Below are 13,320 nucleotides of genomic sequence, written 5' to 3'. Positions count from 1 at the left end.
TTTGCCTCACATCAGTGGACTGAAGCAGTATTTATCCTTCTGCGACTGACTTACTTCATTTAGGATAACGTCTCCCAGGTTCATCTGCGTTGTTTCATATGACAGGATTTCTTCCATTTTTAAGGCTAGATTATAATTCATTGTATGTTTATATCACATTTTCCTTATCCACGTATCTGTGGATGGATGTGTGGGTTGTTTACATAATCAGCTATTGTGAAGAATGACACAACGAACGTAAGTGTGCACGTATCTTTTTCAGATAGAGATTTCTTCTCCTTTGGATGTATACTCAGACGTGGGATTGTTGAATCATGTGGTCGATATAGTTTAGCAGTTTTTGAGGAACATCCAAACTGTTTTCCGTAAGGGCTGTACCAATTTACATTCCCAGCGACACTGTACAAAGTTTCCTTTTTCTCAACACCCTCACCAACCGTTGTTATTGCTTGTCTTTATGATAAAACTATGCTAACAGGGATGAGGTGATATCCGATTGTGGCTACGGTTTGCATTTCCTTGACGATGAGTGGCGTTGGCCACCTTCTCATACCCCCGTTGTTCATTTCTATATCCTCTTTGGAAAAAGACCCAGGGTTCTTGCTTACTTCTTGAGTGAGTGAGTGTGTTTTTAATCAATCAATTTGCACTTGAGATGTATGAGTTCCTAGTACAATCTGGATATTAACCCCTTATCGGATATTTGGTTCGTGACTACAATCTCCCATTTCATAGATTGCCCTTTTTGTCTTGTGAATTATTTCCATTGCTGTCCAGTAGCTTTTCAGTTTACTGTAGTCCCACCAGAGTTTTTATTGGCTTATCCTGTCATGTCTGTGTTTTCATACTAGAAAACAAATCATTGCGAAGAGCAGTGTGGAGGAGGTGGGCTGAGGGGGAGCCTCACCCGATAGCCCTGCCTTTTCCAGCTCATATCAACGGGCGGGACCAGACTCTCTCCTGTACACTCTGTTCGGTGTTGTTGGTAACCCTCAGTCCTCACTCAGGCTCCCCGTTATGACTCTTGTCAGGGCTCATGTGTCCTCTCTTTCTTGACTGGAAGCCCTCCTAGTAAGTTCCATACCACCTGCGACCCAGCAGGAGGACGTCAGGATGGCCTTATTTGGTCATAGCTGCCCACGGTCTCACAAGAATGAAAACTGTGGCAGGCATATTCAGGCCCTTTAAGGGATGGTCCCACTCAGGGCTCCAAATCAAGTGCTGCATTGACTGCTGGGCAGGCCTAAGATTCCTTCCTCTGTTGACATTGAACTGACCCCCTCAGACCGATACGCTCACTACCTGTCGCTTACTCCTGAGTGGGAAACGACGGGACCCACTGGCGGACGTCTCTGCCCTTGGCATCCTAGAACTGGCCGTGGGGAGGATTGCTCGTGGCCGCTGATGATGTGGGGTGGCGTTCCCACGCTCTTGTTTTCACCCTGTTTTCTGGCAGAATCCGCAAATATTCCATCTTGACTTGAGACATCCCTTCACACGAAGAAATCCATTTCCCTGAGAACCCTGTGGAAGAAGTGACGTTTCCTCATCTGGTCACAGTAGCTCATGGTCCACCAAGGCTAACAGTAGTTGAAGGCGTTTGTGTTGCCCTCCACTCTGAGGGGGTGGAGGGTTCTTTCAGCCTTCAGGGTCCTTACCTTGGATCCTGGCACAAGCTGGAAATCCTTCTGCTGCTGATCCGGGGCTGACCTTTTGGTGATGTGCCTCACGTCCGTGAGATGTTCCGGGAGAAAGTGATTATGACTCATCAATTCACCAGGGCTAGGTGACATGATCTCACTTCTGAAAACAGGGACAGAGCTTAAGTGGCTCTCTTCTTTCTGGGAGAGATCCTTCCATTGTGACTTGTGTCATCCTGTTGACTGCTGTCGGGAACCAGGTACATTTCCTCTGCTGCTGAATTGGGCCTCCCCCATTAGTCTAAGGACCTGAAGTCTCCAAGAGCTTCCCGTCTCATGCCTGAGCTCTGCCTGTAACCTCCCTTGGGCAACTGCGGAAGCGGGACATTCCATCTCTATTATGGAGTAGCCCATTGCCTCATGTCTCATAGAGGATACTTCCCTTGACACTGTCAGGCCTGGATTCTACCCCCTGCTGAAAAGCCAGCCTGTAAACCACGATCTCGCCTTTTAGAAACCCTGCAGGCAGAATCCAAGGCGGACTTGAATCTGTCAGTTCTTGCCTAGGACTCCATGGTAACGGCAGAGGAGGGGTCAGGTGTGGCCCTGTCAGTTACAGTGGACTGGTCCCCAGGAAGAGTCTCCTCTTGGACTCTGCACCATTGCCGCGACTGCACTCTCTGCTAATCTGAGACTGGAGCCTTCAGACAAAATCCTCATCTTCCATGGCCATCAACTGAAAGTCCCTGTTAGCCACAAGCAGCCAGGACAATTTTGAACCTCACAGGGCTGACAACTGGGACGGGACCGTATGGGGAGCTACTCTTCTGGCTGGGTCCTTCCACCTTCCTTATTCAGGTTCATCACTGTCATTTCTATGAGAGCCTGAGACTCCTCCTCTACTCATCTGAGAACTCTGGGCCGAGACCAAGGCCCTCATGCCCCCTGAGAAGCTTGAAGCAGGGAGGGGATGCTCAGCCTCGAAGCTGTGCTTGAGACTCTCCATGTGTGTGCTCAGTGTGACCTGTCTCCCTGTCACTTCCCCGATTTTCTGGGGTCTCGGTCTCCCAATCCTCTTGTACTAGCCCTCCTCTTGGTTCCTATCTCTGGGATTAAGGCTTCCTGGTAAATTCCACATCTCTTCAAAATCATGAGAAGGTACCACTCCGCAAACGTTGCCGAGCACGGATCCCTCTCCAGCAGTAATGTGAGATGGGGAAACGGTAGCACAGGGCCGGAGTCCTAGCACTTTGATGGGTTGTCCGTGGAAAAACATACCTTGAAGTACTCTTTGTCTACATCAGCCAGATGAAGTGCTCATGTAACTTCTGTTCTGAAGAATTTACTTTCAACAGGGGAGAGATTGTCCAGGAGGACTTTGCGAGCCCCTGATCTTTTGAGGTTATCTGAGATTGCAAATGTAGATCACCATACCATCACAGAATACTGTCTGTTGGCTTGATTTACAGACAATAAAGAAACATGCAAGCCCAGGAAATACAGTGAGCCTCTCATTAGATGAATCCAGAGAGGCTCACAACAAGACACATCATAATTAAAATGCCAAATGTTAAGAACAAATCAGAGACTCTTACAAGTAGCAAGAGAAAAGCAGTTCGTTATCTACAAGGGAGTTCCCATGGGACTCATTTCAGCTGAGGTTCCACAGAAACTCTGCAGGTAGAAGGGATTGACAGGAAATATGCAAAGTGATGAAACTCAGAGACCTGCAACCAACACTCCTCTATCCAGCCAAGATATCATTTAGAATCAAAGGATAGATAAGAGCTTCCCAGACGAGGAAGACATAGAGGAGTGCGTCACCCCCATGCCACAGTTACAAGAAATGTTAGAAGGATGAAGGGGAAGAATTTGAAGGAGGAAGAGGAGGAAGAGGCTGAGAAAAGAGAAGGAAGGAGAAGGAACGGGAAGAAAAAAGAAGAGAAAAGGAAGCAGAAGATCGAAGAAAAGCGATAAATATATGAATATTACAAATGGCAATAAGTACATACCTATCGACATTTACTGTAATTGTTAACAGATTAAACGCTCCAATGAAAGGACACAGGATGGTTCAGTGGATAGGAAAACAAAGACCTTGAATATGCTGGGTACAAGAGACTCAGTTCAGATTGAAAGACACCTACAGACTGAAAGCAAATGTGTGGGAAAAATAGTTCATCAAAATGAAAATGATAAAAAAAAAAAAGTCTGGTTAGCAATACTGAGATCAGACAAAATAGACATTAAAAGAAAGGGTAAAACAAGAGGTGAAGAAGGATCCTGTAATCCCACCTCGGGTATTCATCCCAAGAAACTCAAAACACTACTTTGAAGAGACAGGTGAATCCATATGTTCATTGCAGTATTCTTTACGAGTTTCAAGATATGGAGGCAACCTCGGTGTCCATCAATAGGCGAATAAAGAATGAAGAGCTGGTACATAGATACAGTAAAATATTAATGATTCAGCCAGAAACTAGATTGAAATCTTGCCATCTGCAACAACATGGATTGTCCTAGAGTGCAGAAAGTCAGAGAAGGACAAATGCCCTAAGATTTCACTTACCTGTCAAATCTAAACACCATAACAAATAAACAAGACAGAGCCAAACTCATAGACACAGAGAACCTTTTGACGGTTGCCAGATGGGAGGGGGCGTAGTGATGGGTGAAAAGGGGAAGGGATTAGGAGGTACAAATTGTTAGTCACAAAATAGCCATGGGGATGTAACGTACAGCATGGGGGATATAGTCAATAATATTGTAATAACGATGTATGGTCATATGGGTACTGGATTTACAGGGAAGATCAGTTCCTTACTTATATAAATGTCTGGTCACTGTGTTGTATACCTTAAATGAACACAATATTGCATACAAAGTGTAACCGAAAAATTTTAAAACTTAGAAAAAAGAAATAAGGAGCATGCGTTGTGTCTCTGGGTGGGAGAGTAGAATAGTGGGCTTACAGTAATTTGGACGAGCCATCAAGTTTGAGCCTTGCACTTACTAGCCCCATGACTTTTGGCACATTACCAAACTCGAACTCTATGAGACGGGCTGCCCACTCTCCAGCGAGTCTGATCGGCCCTGTCTTCTACGACTGGTAGCATATATGTGATATAGAGAAAGCACCAGCTTCCATCACTGTGCCAGTCTTGTACTGAGACATTAGGCAATAGAAATATTCCTATGATTATCTTGACCTCAGAGGTTACCATTTATCCAGCTGGAATTTTTTGTTTGTTTGTTTGGTTGTTTTATTTACAGCATGTCGTGAAATATGCAGTGATCTAGAAAACAGAAAAACTCCCGGTGAGCCAAAATGGCACCTAGGCATGAAAGCTCAGGAATATGCTCTCTCCAACCCCTCTTTACCCTCCTTTTTACCTGTTCCTTATGAAGTAGAGCGGACCTCACCCTCTTTTGTAGCGATAGCTCCTCCTAGCCTGTATAATTGCTCGGGCACGGGCCGGGCCTTCTTTGACTAAACACCCCCAGGGCAAGCATGAAGACTTCCAAAGAGCTGATGCTCCATTGAAGACTGTGTAAAAGAAAAGCCGTGAACAAAGAGGTACACGCACAATGCTTTATATTCTCAAACATGCTTGAAGGACATAAGCGAACGCAGATAACACCTTTTAAATGTATAAAAAGAAAGACTAAATGGAGTAAAGCAATGCAAGAATAGAACAGCTTTTACTCTTTCACTCTCTATAGCTTTCTATATTCTGATCCCAACTCATTTTGTGTGGATTTATTTATATTTCCAAAGATATTGCTATCTTAAAGCCATGTTATCTTTTTCTAGACCATGGAAGCGTTTTGGGGATTTTCAAGGCGTACTTTTATTATTATTATTATTTATGTATTTAACTGAAGAAATGTTTTGAACTTTTTCCCATCGTCTACACACACCCCTTCCTCCTACCCTCTGGTAACCACAAGTCCATTGTCCATGTCCATGAGTCTCTGTTTGTCCTGTTCATTTGTTGTTTTTAGGTTTAAATCCCACATATAAGTGATAACATGTGATTTTCAACTTTTTCTGTCTGGCTTTCAATGCCTATTTCCAAAAACAAAATCTTACTCCTAATCTTGACACATGGCAATGAATGTGTGATCCCTGCCATTCACACACTTACATACCAAATCTACATGAACTTCCTTTTGAGAGGAACACTGCTTGAAAATGCACAAAAGAGGCAAGACAATGACATACACATTCGTCGATATTAGGCACACAGCTTAACAGGCCTTTGCAACCGGAAAGTGAAGAATCCACCTCAGAGATCACTCGGGGGGAGGGTCGCGGCTGGACGTGGCCCTGGAGCGTGCTCTGGCTTTGTCGGTAGCCCCAGCCATGGTTGCCGCAGTGGCCCGGGCTCTCTCCTGCTCATCTCTCAAAATCTCTTCATAACGGGGTGGGAAGTCAGTGGAGACGGTATCTTTGACCTTGGACAAAAAGTCCAGGACTTTCGCCTTGGTGGTTTCAGCTTGGGCTCTTGGGCCCCACAGGAACTCGAAGCGTGGAGGATCACTGCCGGGCACCTGCCGGTACTCCAAGTAATTTTCCTGCACCAAATCTTGGGTGATAAGCTTCCTGGGCTCCCCGAAGATGAAGTGTGTCTTTCCAGCATAGACTCCAAAAATATTCAGGAGTTCCCAGATCTCCTCCTCAGAGGCGCGGTTGCCATTCAAGAAGATCAACCCCAGCAGAGGCATCAGAATCCCTTTTGTAGGAAATTGCCAGGCAAAGCTCACACTCCCTTCGCTGGTATCATCCAGCTTGCAGACAAGGGAATAGGAGTGACTGTTGGGCTTGACTTCCTTCACTTCCAGGCCAAAGAACAGATCCATGCGCTCAGAGGCTTTCTTGAGGATCTCGGGGAAGTGCTCCCTGTACCTTTTGTGGATGACTTTCAGCATGTCTCCCTTTTTAATGGGCTCATTCATTTTGTACTTACACAGCAGGTAGTTCGCCAATATACCCGCCTTCCTAGTTAGAAGATCTTGGCCTGAGCTCTCACTGCAATGTGCGGCCTGGGACTTTTTACTCTTCTGAACATGGCTCTTGCCACGTACATCAGATCTTTTGCACGAAACACCTGCAGTGGCACTGGTGGCAGCTGAGACACTTGCGGGTGCCTGGAGACTGCCAGCATCAGAAGAGCTCGAGGCACCATCCCCAGTAACAGGAGGGGAGGAGGCAGTGGCTTCTCCCTCTGCTGTCGCTGCCTGAGCACTCTTAAGACCTTGGGCCTCGGCTCTGTTCTGGCGGCGTTTCTCACGAGCACGGAGCTTACTCTTCTGACCGCGAGGCATGGTGGCTGAGGTCCCGGACAGCAGACAGGACTGTGGCCCAGTGGGCAGGTGAGTTCGCACCTGCTGGATAGAGAATGACCTGAGGTGAGCACCTCCGACAGGTAGGCTTCCCCTTGTCTTGACTGAAGGCCACCTTTGCAGGTTACCTTGAGGGCACTGCTCTGGGAACCCACAAGCTCCTGTGGGTTCCTGGCCATTCTGTCCCCTGACGGTCCTCTAGAACCATAGCACCCGTCGTGGGAGCCTCACCCTGAATCCCACCCAAGGTGCCTTGGGTTTCCTTAGGTGAAGCGGGCACCGGCAGTGGGGCTCCCTGTGTTCTGGCCTCTGCGTTCCTCTGACTTCATCATCGGTATTATCCTTTATCCTGTCAACTCTGGGCAGAGCCTGGGCACCCTCCCTTCTGCCACTCTGACCTTGACACCTCAAAGATCCAAGGGACCCAGGAATACAAAATGAAAGTGGGAGCCTCAGTCCACCTCCCAATCAGGAGAAACCCAGTCCTGAGGGCTGAGTGGGGTCCTTTCTGCCCTGACTGCATTCAGATCCTAAGTTGTCCGTCAAGCACTTCACCGTGGGTCCTTGAAGGCGTGGCAGCACTCCCCTTTTGCTGACCCACGGGGCCTGCACGTTCAAACTAAGGACCTCACCTCCGTTAGTCCAGAAATTAAAGGTGAGGGCCACGCTCACCCTGACGGCCCTTCCCTGAGATTTCTTGGGCTGACATCAAAGGGCTGGGATACAGGCTTTGATATCCCCTTTATTCAGGGTGCTTGGTAACCTTCATTCCTCACTCAGACTCCTCACCTTGGGTCCCGGTACAGAACTCCTCATAGTAACAGCCACCCACCCTCATTCCCAATAGAATACAGTGAAGGGGACCTAATCTGACCAAACCTGGTCTGCCAAGACTGGGACCTGCTGCAAGCAGGTGGTGGCACTATGGCAGGTGGTCCCACACAGGATCCCAACTCAAGGTCGAAACTGGACTCTGATAGGGTCTAAGATTTCATCCTCTGCTGTCCTGGGGCCACGCCCCTCAGACCAAGACCCTCACTTCCCTGACCCCTGAGTGCGAACCGATGGGCACTTCTGCCTCACATCTACATCCTTGAGATCAGACAGTGCTGAACATAGGAAAAATTCTCTGTGGCCCCACTGATTAGGTGTAGGTTCTCCCCACAGTCCTCAAGGGTCTCTCCATGAAACGTGGTGGAACAGAAATTTCTCCCTCCTCTGACCTGAGGTTGTCCCCGATGACCTGGTCACTTGCCTCCATGAGATGCTAGGGGAAGAAGTGAGAGCATCTCCTCAGGTCAACAGGCCCAGGTCCCCAGGGCTGCAAACATAGCTGGGGCTTTATTGGCTCTTCTACTTCCTGGGAGGGGTCCCCCATCCTCGCTCGGTGTCACAACCCGGAATCCTGTTACAGACTGGGTCCCGTTGGGCTTCCTCAATGCGACCAGGGCCCTTCCCTCCCGGACACCATCTCCACAGATAATGTGTGGATGCCCAGCCTGCCAGCTCTCGCCGGGACAACCGTGCTCACTTTGGGGGTTGTCGGGTACAGCCTACACCGCCGTTAGTCGCAGCTAAAGGGTAATTTAGCCGCTTTTTATCTGTTTCCTTTGCCTGGGGCCTCCCGGAGCTCACGCAGGGGCGCGGCTCCGCGCGGTGCCCTTCATGGGTAGAGGTCTGCTCACAAGCACTCGGGGCCCTCATTTCCCACCCAGTTCGGACGGGGATGTCCTCCATCTGTCCAATCGGGGTACTCCCGTAGAGGAAGCCCTTCTCCCTAACACACTCCAGGCCCAATTCAGGCCCCGTGCGGTCCGGCAGAGTCCGCTGGGGCCTCTCAGGGCCGGACCGCACGGGAGGGTTTCGGCGGGGGCACCTGCGCTATTGGGGCGGTGGCCTTCTCCCGTTCCCACGCGGGGATCTCACCTTGCCTGCAGATCAGACCCGCGAATCCACGACCCGCCGAACCAACGCCGCGCGCGCGCAGCAGGAAAAGGTCCTCCGCCCCCGCCCCGAAGCGGAAGTCAGGGAGTCCCCCCCGCCAGGGCGGTCCCGTCCCGGATGTACGAGGGCTGACAGCTGGGGCGGGGCTCTGCGGGACCTCGTCATTTGGGATTCGGTGGCCCGCAGGACGTCGTGGACGGACCTCGCTTTTGTGACGTCAGGGCCCGGGACTCCTGCATCTAGAGTGACCCGAGTCCTTCAGGCCCCTACCGAAGGCCCCACCCTCCCGAGTCCCGGTGGGGAAGTGGGGGCGCACTGCTTATGACGTCTGCCCTGGGCCTCCCAGTGATGACGAAAAGGGCGGGACTGAGCCTCCCGCTTGGGGGCCAGATCCCGTCCTAGGCACCGAGGGTCCTCACGTAGACTCCGGTTATGGGCAAGGTTCCACCCTTTGCCGACGTGGTGTTCGAGCCTGTGACAAGGTCCTTCCCTCCCTGTGACCACACAGCTGGGGACTCCTCAGTGGTAGCTCCTCTGGTTCTCGCTCTGGAACCCTGTGCTTTCGCGGGCTACGCGGTTCTGCGCGGGTGCTTCCCTCATGTTTCATTCCGGGTCCTCACCTGCGTATTTCTCGGAGACTGGGACTCCTCCCTCTCCTGACCCGAGGTCATCCTCCCTGGGTGGGACTCACAAGTTCCTGGAAACCCTGAAGAATATGTGTCCGAGTGCTCAGGCAGACACCGTTGCTTGGCATGTTGCTCTCCCCACACCTCCTGTAAGGGGATCTTCATCATAGCTCCTGTCTCTTGATTAAAACCTTCCTGGGAAAGACCACCCCTTTGCCAACCGTGCCACTTAACAGCTTTGTGTATTTAGGCACATCACCCACCTCTGTGTGCCTCAGGCTTTTCATCTGTGCAGTGGGTTTGGTTAGCTCTGACTCAGGGCCTGGCGGAATGAATAGAATGCATGCAGAGTGCCTGCATTGAGATTTTAAAGGATGCCGGTTCTTTTATGATTCTTCCGTTCCTTGGAGTTTCAGTCCCCTCACGGACACTTAGTTTTTTTAACCCAGGAGATGTCCGAGAATATCAGCGCTCCAGGACAGGGAAAACGCTATCACGCAAAATACTGCTTACCAGGGAGAGTTAAGTCAAATTTCCCCCATCAGAGTACGTCATTCGATGTCGAGGTGAGGCAGACTTCCTCTGTGGATAGAGCAGAAAGCTTCTAAAATATGTTTCGCGGACCAAAGACTTACCCCCTTCTCAGCTGCTTTTCTTCCATAGCCACTTCTACTTTCGTTCATTCCAGCAGCAGCAACAATCTAGACCTTTCCCAGAGGCTGCCAAATTATATACAAGGGAAACTGTTTGAACACCTTTCTTTAGGGAACGGACTCAGTCTCCCCCAACTCAGGGCAAAGAGTGGCAGACCAGCGAAATCTGGGCATCCCCGCTCCAGGGATTATCACCCATATTTCCCAGAAACTCCCTGGAGACGATGTGCATGAAATATCTAATTGGCACACCGTGTTCCCCGGCACTGGGACAAGAGCACAGCACACGTTCCTTCCCAGTTCTTGGTGATTTCTCGGTGGTTTCGTCAGAATTTCAAAGTAACTCGTAAGTGCAGTTTCCCACACGAGGCTTAGACTTTGAACTATGCGGGTCACCATCTATGCGAGTGTGAGGCCCCTGCTCGCGACTTTCACAACTTCTTTTAGCCCACCGTGCAGCTAAATAAAATGCCCTCCCGCTCGGGGCCTTCTATGTTCCCAAGGTCCAGTGGTACTGCCTTGCCTCAGGGCATTTACACTTGAGTGCTCTCATCTGGAGCCACCGGTCTCCGATCCCGTGCTGTCTTTTCATTTGCGCTTTGGGTCTCAGAGTGTATATCGCCCTTTTCCTATTATGAGAGCTGCTCGTCGACTCTATAATGCGCGGCTAGGTCTTCCTTTTCCCAGCTCTACCAGCACTAGCATGGAGCGTTCGTAGAGTAGATGCTTAATTACCATCTGGGGAATAAGTGAACCTAATACGTTATGATTTAATTCAACATTCTTGAAGTAGCCAAGAACATACCGTAAGTTACGACTTTATAAAACACAGAATAAAAGGCATTGGGAAGCCCAATATTTGCGATCTTACATTTTTTCCCCTCTATGTCTTCATTCTCTTAATTTTACTGATTTATTTATTCACCAGTTCAAGGAGATGCTTATTCCAATGCCATGTTATCTGGCACCAGATTCCTAAGAAAGAAGGAAGTTTTCCCCATTGGTTTTACAGAACGGGAAAACTCTTAACTCTTCAACCTGAGAAACAACCATGAGTGCGACCCATATATTTCATTACTTAGATCATAATACTAGATTAACCTTTATCTAGAACTTACTCCACTGAAAAGGATGAAAAAGTAACAACACAGATCAATCTCCAAACACCCACACAGAACGGGAACCCAAGGGTGCGACCCCCTGCATTCCCTCGCTCACAGTCTGCTCTCCGCTCCTTGGACCGCTGACTGCTCTTTGCAAGCAGAAAGTGAAGAATCTGCACCCACTTCAGGAGGTGTCGGACGCCCTGCTGTGCCTGGGCCCGGATCATTCGCTGCCACGGCATTGGGGTCAGCCGTTAGTGGGACTGTGGCCCGGACTCTCTCTTCCTCATCGCGCAAAGCCTCTTTGTGCCAGGATGCGAAGGCACTGGGGACCGTACGATTGATCTTGGCGAAAAACCCCAGGAACCTCATCTTGCTGGTCTCAGCGTGGACTCTCCGACCCCACAGGAACTCGTAGTGTGCTGGATCTCTGTGGGCACCTGCCGGTACCCCAGGAACTTAAGCTTCTCCGGATCTTGGTTGATGAGCTTCTTGGGCTCCCGAAAGACGAAGTGTCTCTTTCCGGCGTGCACCCTCATCTTATTCAGAAATTCCCAGATCGCCTCCTCAGTGGCGCAGTCGCCATTCATGAAGATCGGGCCCAGGAGATTCATCAGGAGACTGGTCTTGGGGAATCTGCCGACACGGTTCACCCGCCCATTTTTGGGCAGATCCATTTTGCTGACGAGGAGGATATAGGAATGATGTGGAGAATCCACTTTCTTTAGGTCGATGCCAAATACCACCTCCATGCTGAAAGATGCTCTCTAGAGGACCTCAAAGAAGTGATTTTTGTCGTTCTTCCCGACTATGTTCAGCTTATGTGTTTTTGTAGCTGGCCTTTTCATTTTGTAGATCTGCAGCAGGAAGAGCACCAACATACTGGTCATCTTGCTTAGAGGATCTCGTGCATTCTGCACTCTGGAAGGTGGGGCCCGGTAGGAACTTGCTTCTTCTCCATTGTGCCATTGGCGCCCTCGCATGATCTTGTGCGAGACACACCCACAGACATGGAGATGGATGATTGGGCTCTCCGGGGCCCTTTACCAGGTCTACGTGACCTAGTAGCAGGCTTTCCGTGCACAACGGCTCCCAAAGGAGGAGGTGGCGTGGAGGGGAGTGCTTTCCCCTTGGCAGCTCTGAGAACCTGGGTCGCACCTCGGGCCTGGTGGCCTTTCTCATGGATTCGCAGCTTTCTCTTCTGACCCGGAGGCATGATGACTGGGAAAATGACAGCGGGCAGGAGTGCAGGTAGGACAGCAGGTGTTCCGGGCATGAGAGGAGAGAGGATGAGAGGGTGTGAGCACCTTCATCAGGGATATACCTCCACGACATTAAGAAGGCCACTTCTGCAGGTTCCCTTGAGGACAGTGCTCTACGAATCCACAGGGCTCCTGGTCTGACGGACCTGTCCTTTGAGAAATGGGTTGAAATCCTGAAAGTGAGCCTTAGGTCTCAGTCTGCCAGGCCTGCCTGCTGCTTACTGGAGTGAGAGCAGAAGCAGATGGTATAGTCCTTGAAGTGTTCCCTCCCCTGTGGAGTGTGGGGGTCTTCGCAGTTCACATTCAATGCCATCATATCCATTTTTGGCAGGGTCTGGGCGCCCTCCTCTGTGCTGCTCTAAATTTATACGTCGAATGTAGGTCCTCGTCTTCTTGGGGCATCTCAAGAGGAACATCAGGGGTGCCTCAAACCCCTGCCCCCGCCAGGGGACACCCCCCGCTGACCGCTCCATGAAACTCACTGTCGTGGCACCTCGCGTTCCTCAGGCCTCACTCCGGGTCCTCATCTTCACTCTAGGGAAGGCTTGGGACAGCCACTTCTGCTGATCTGACATCCCTCTACTCCGACAAAGGTCTCAGGAGCACAATACCATCAAAAGAAAAGAGGGTTTATTTACACTTGACTTCCATGTCTGGTCCCATCAGTGCTGCAAACAAGGAGGGGGACTCTCCATTGTCTTCTCTGGTTGTGCGGTGATTGAAACTGAAACCATCAGTCTTCCGGG

General features: G+C 50.0%; 1 protein-coding gene and 1 pseudogene across 1 annotated transcript; both read right to left on the bottom strand.

Moving 5' to 3' along the window:
• Positions 1-5,936: 5,936 nt before the first annotated feature.
• Positions 5,937-6,968, bottom strand: LOC105311299 (melanoma-associated antigen B1-like). The gene has a single exon (XM_011387284.1). The coding sequence runs from the start codon at positions 6,966-6,968 to the stop codon at positions 5,937-5,939; it is 1,032 nt and encodes a 343-aa protein (XP_011385586.1).
• Positions 6,969-11,423: 4,455 nt separating this feature from the next.
• On the bottom strand, positions 11,424-12,528 carry LOC105311298 (annotated as a pseudogene).
• Positions 12,529-13,320: the final 792 nt, after the last annotated feature.

Source organism: Pteropus vampyrus, unplaced genomic scaffold (assembly GCF_000151845.1).
Source record: "Pteropus vampyrus isolate Shadow unplaced genomic scaffold, Pvam_2.0 Scaffold1000002944, whole genome shotgun sequence".
In the NCBI taxonomy this organism is placed as follows: domain Eukaryota; kingdom Metazoa; phylum Chordata; class Mammalia; order Chiroptera; family Pteropodidae; genus Pteropus; species Pteropus vampyrus.
The sequence above is the reverse complement of the archived record's forward strand: the minus strand, read 5'-3'. Positions and strand labels throughout refer to the sequence as shown.

What these genes read in the sequence shown, in the direction of transcription:
- LOC105311299 (XM_011387284.1), bottom strand. Translation starts at nt 6,968, where the DNA reads ATGCCTCGCGGTCAGAAGAGTAAGCTCCGTGCTCGTGAGAAACGCCGC.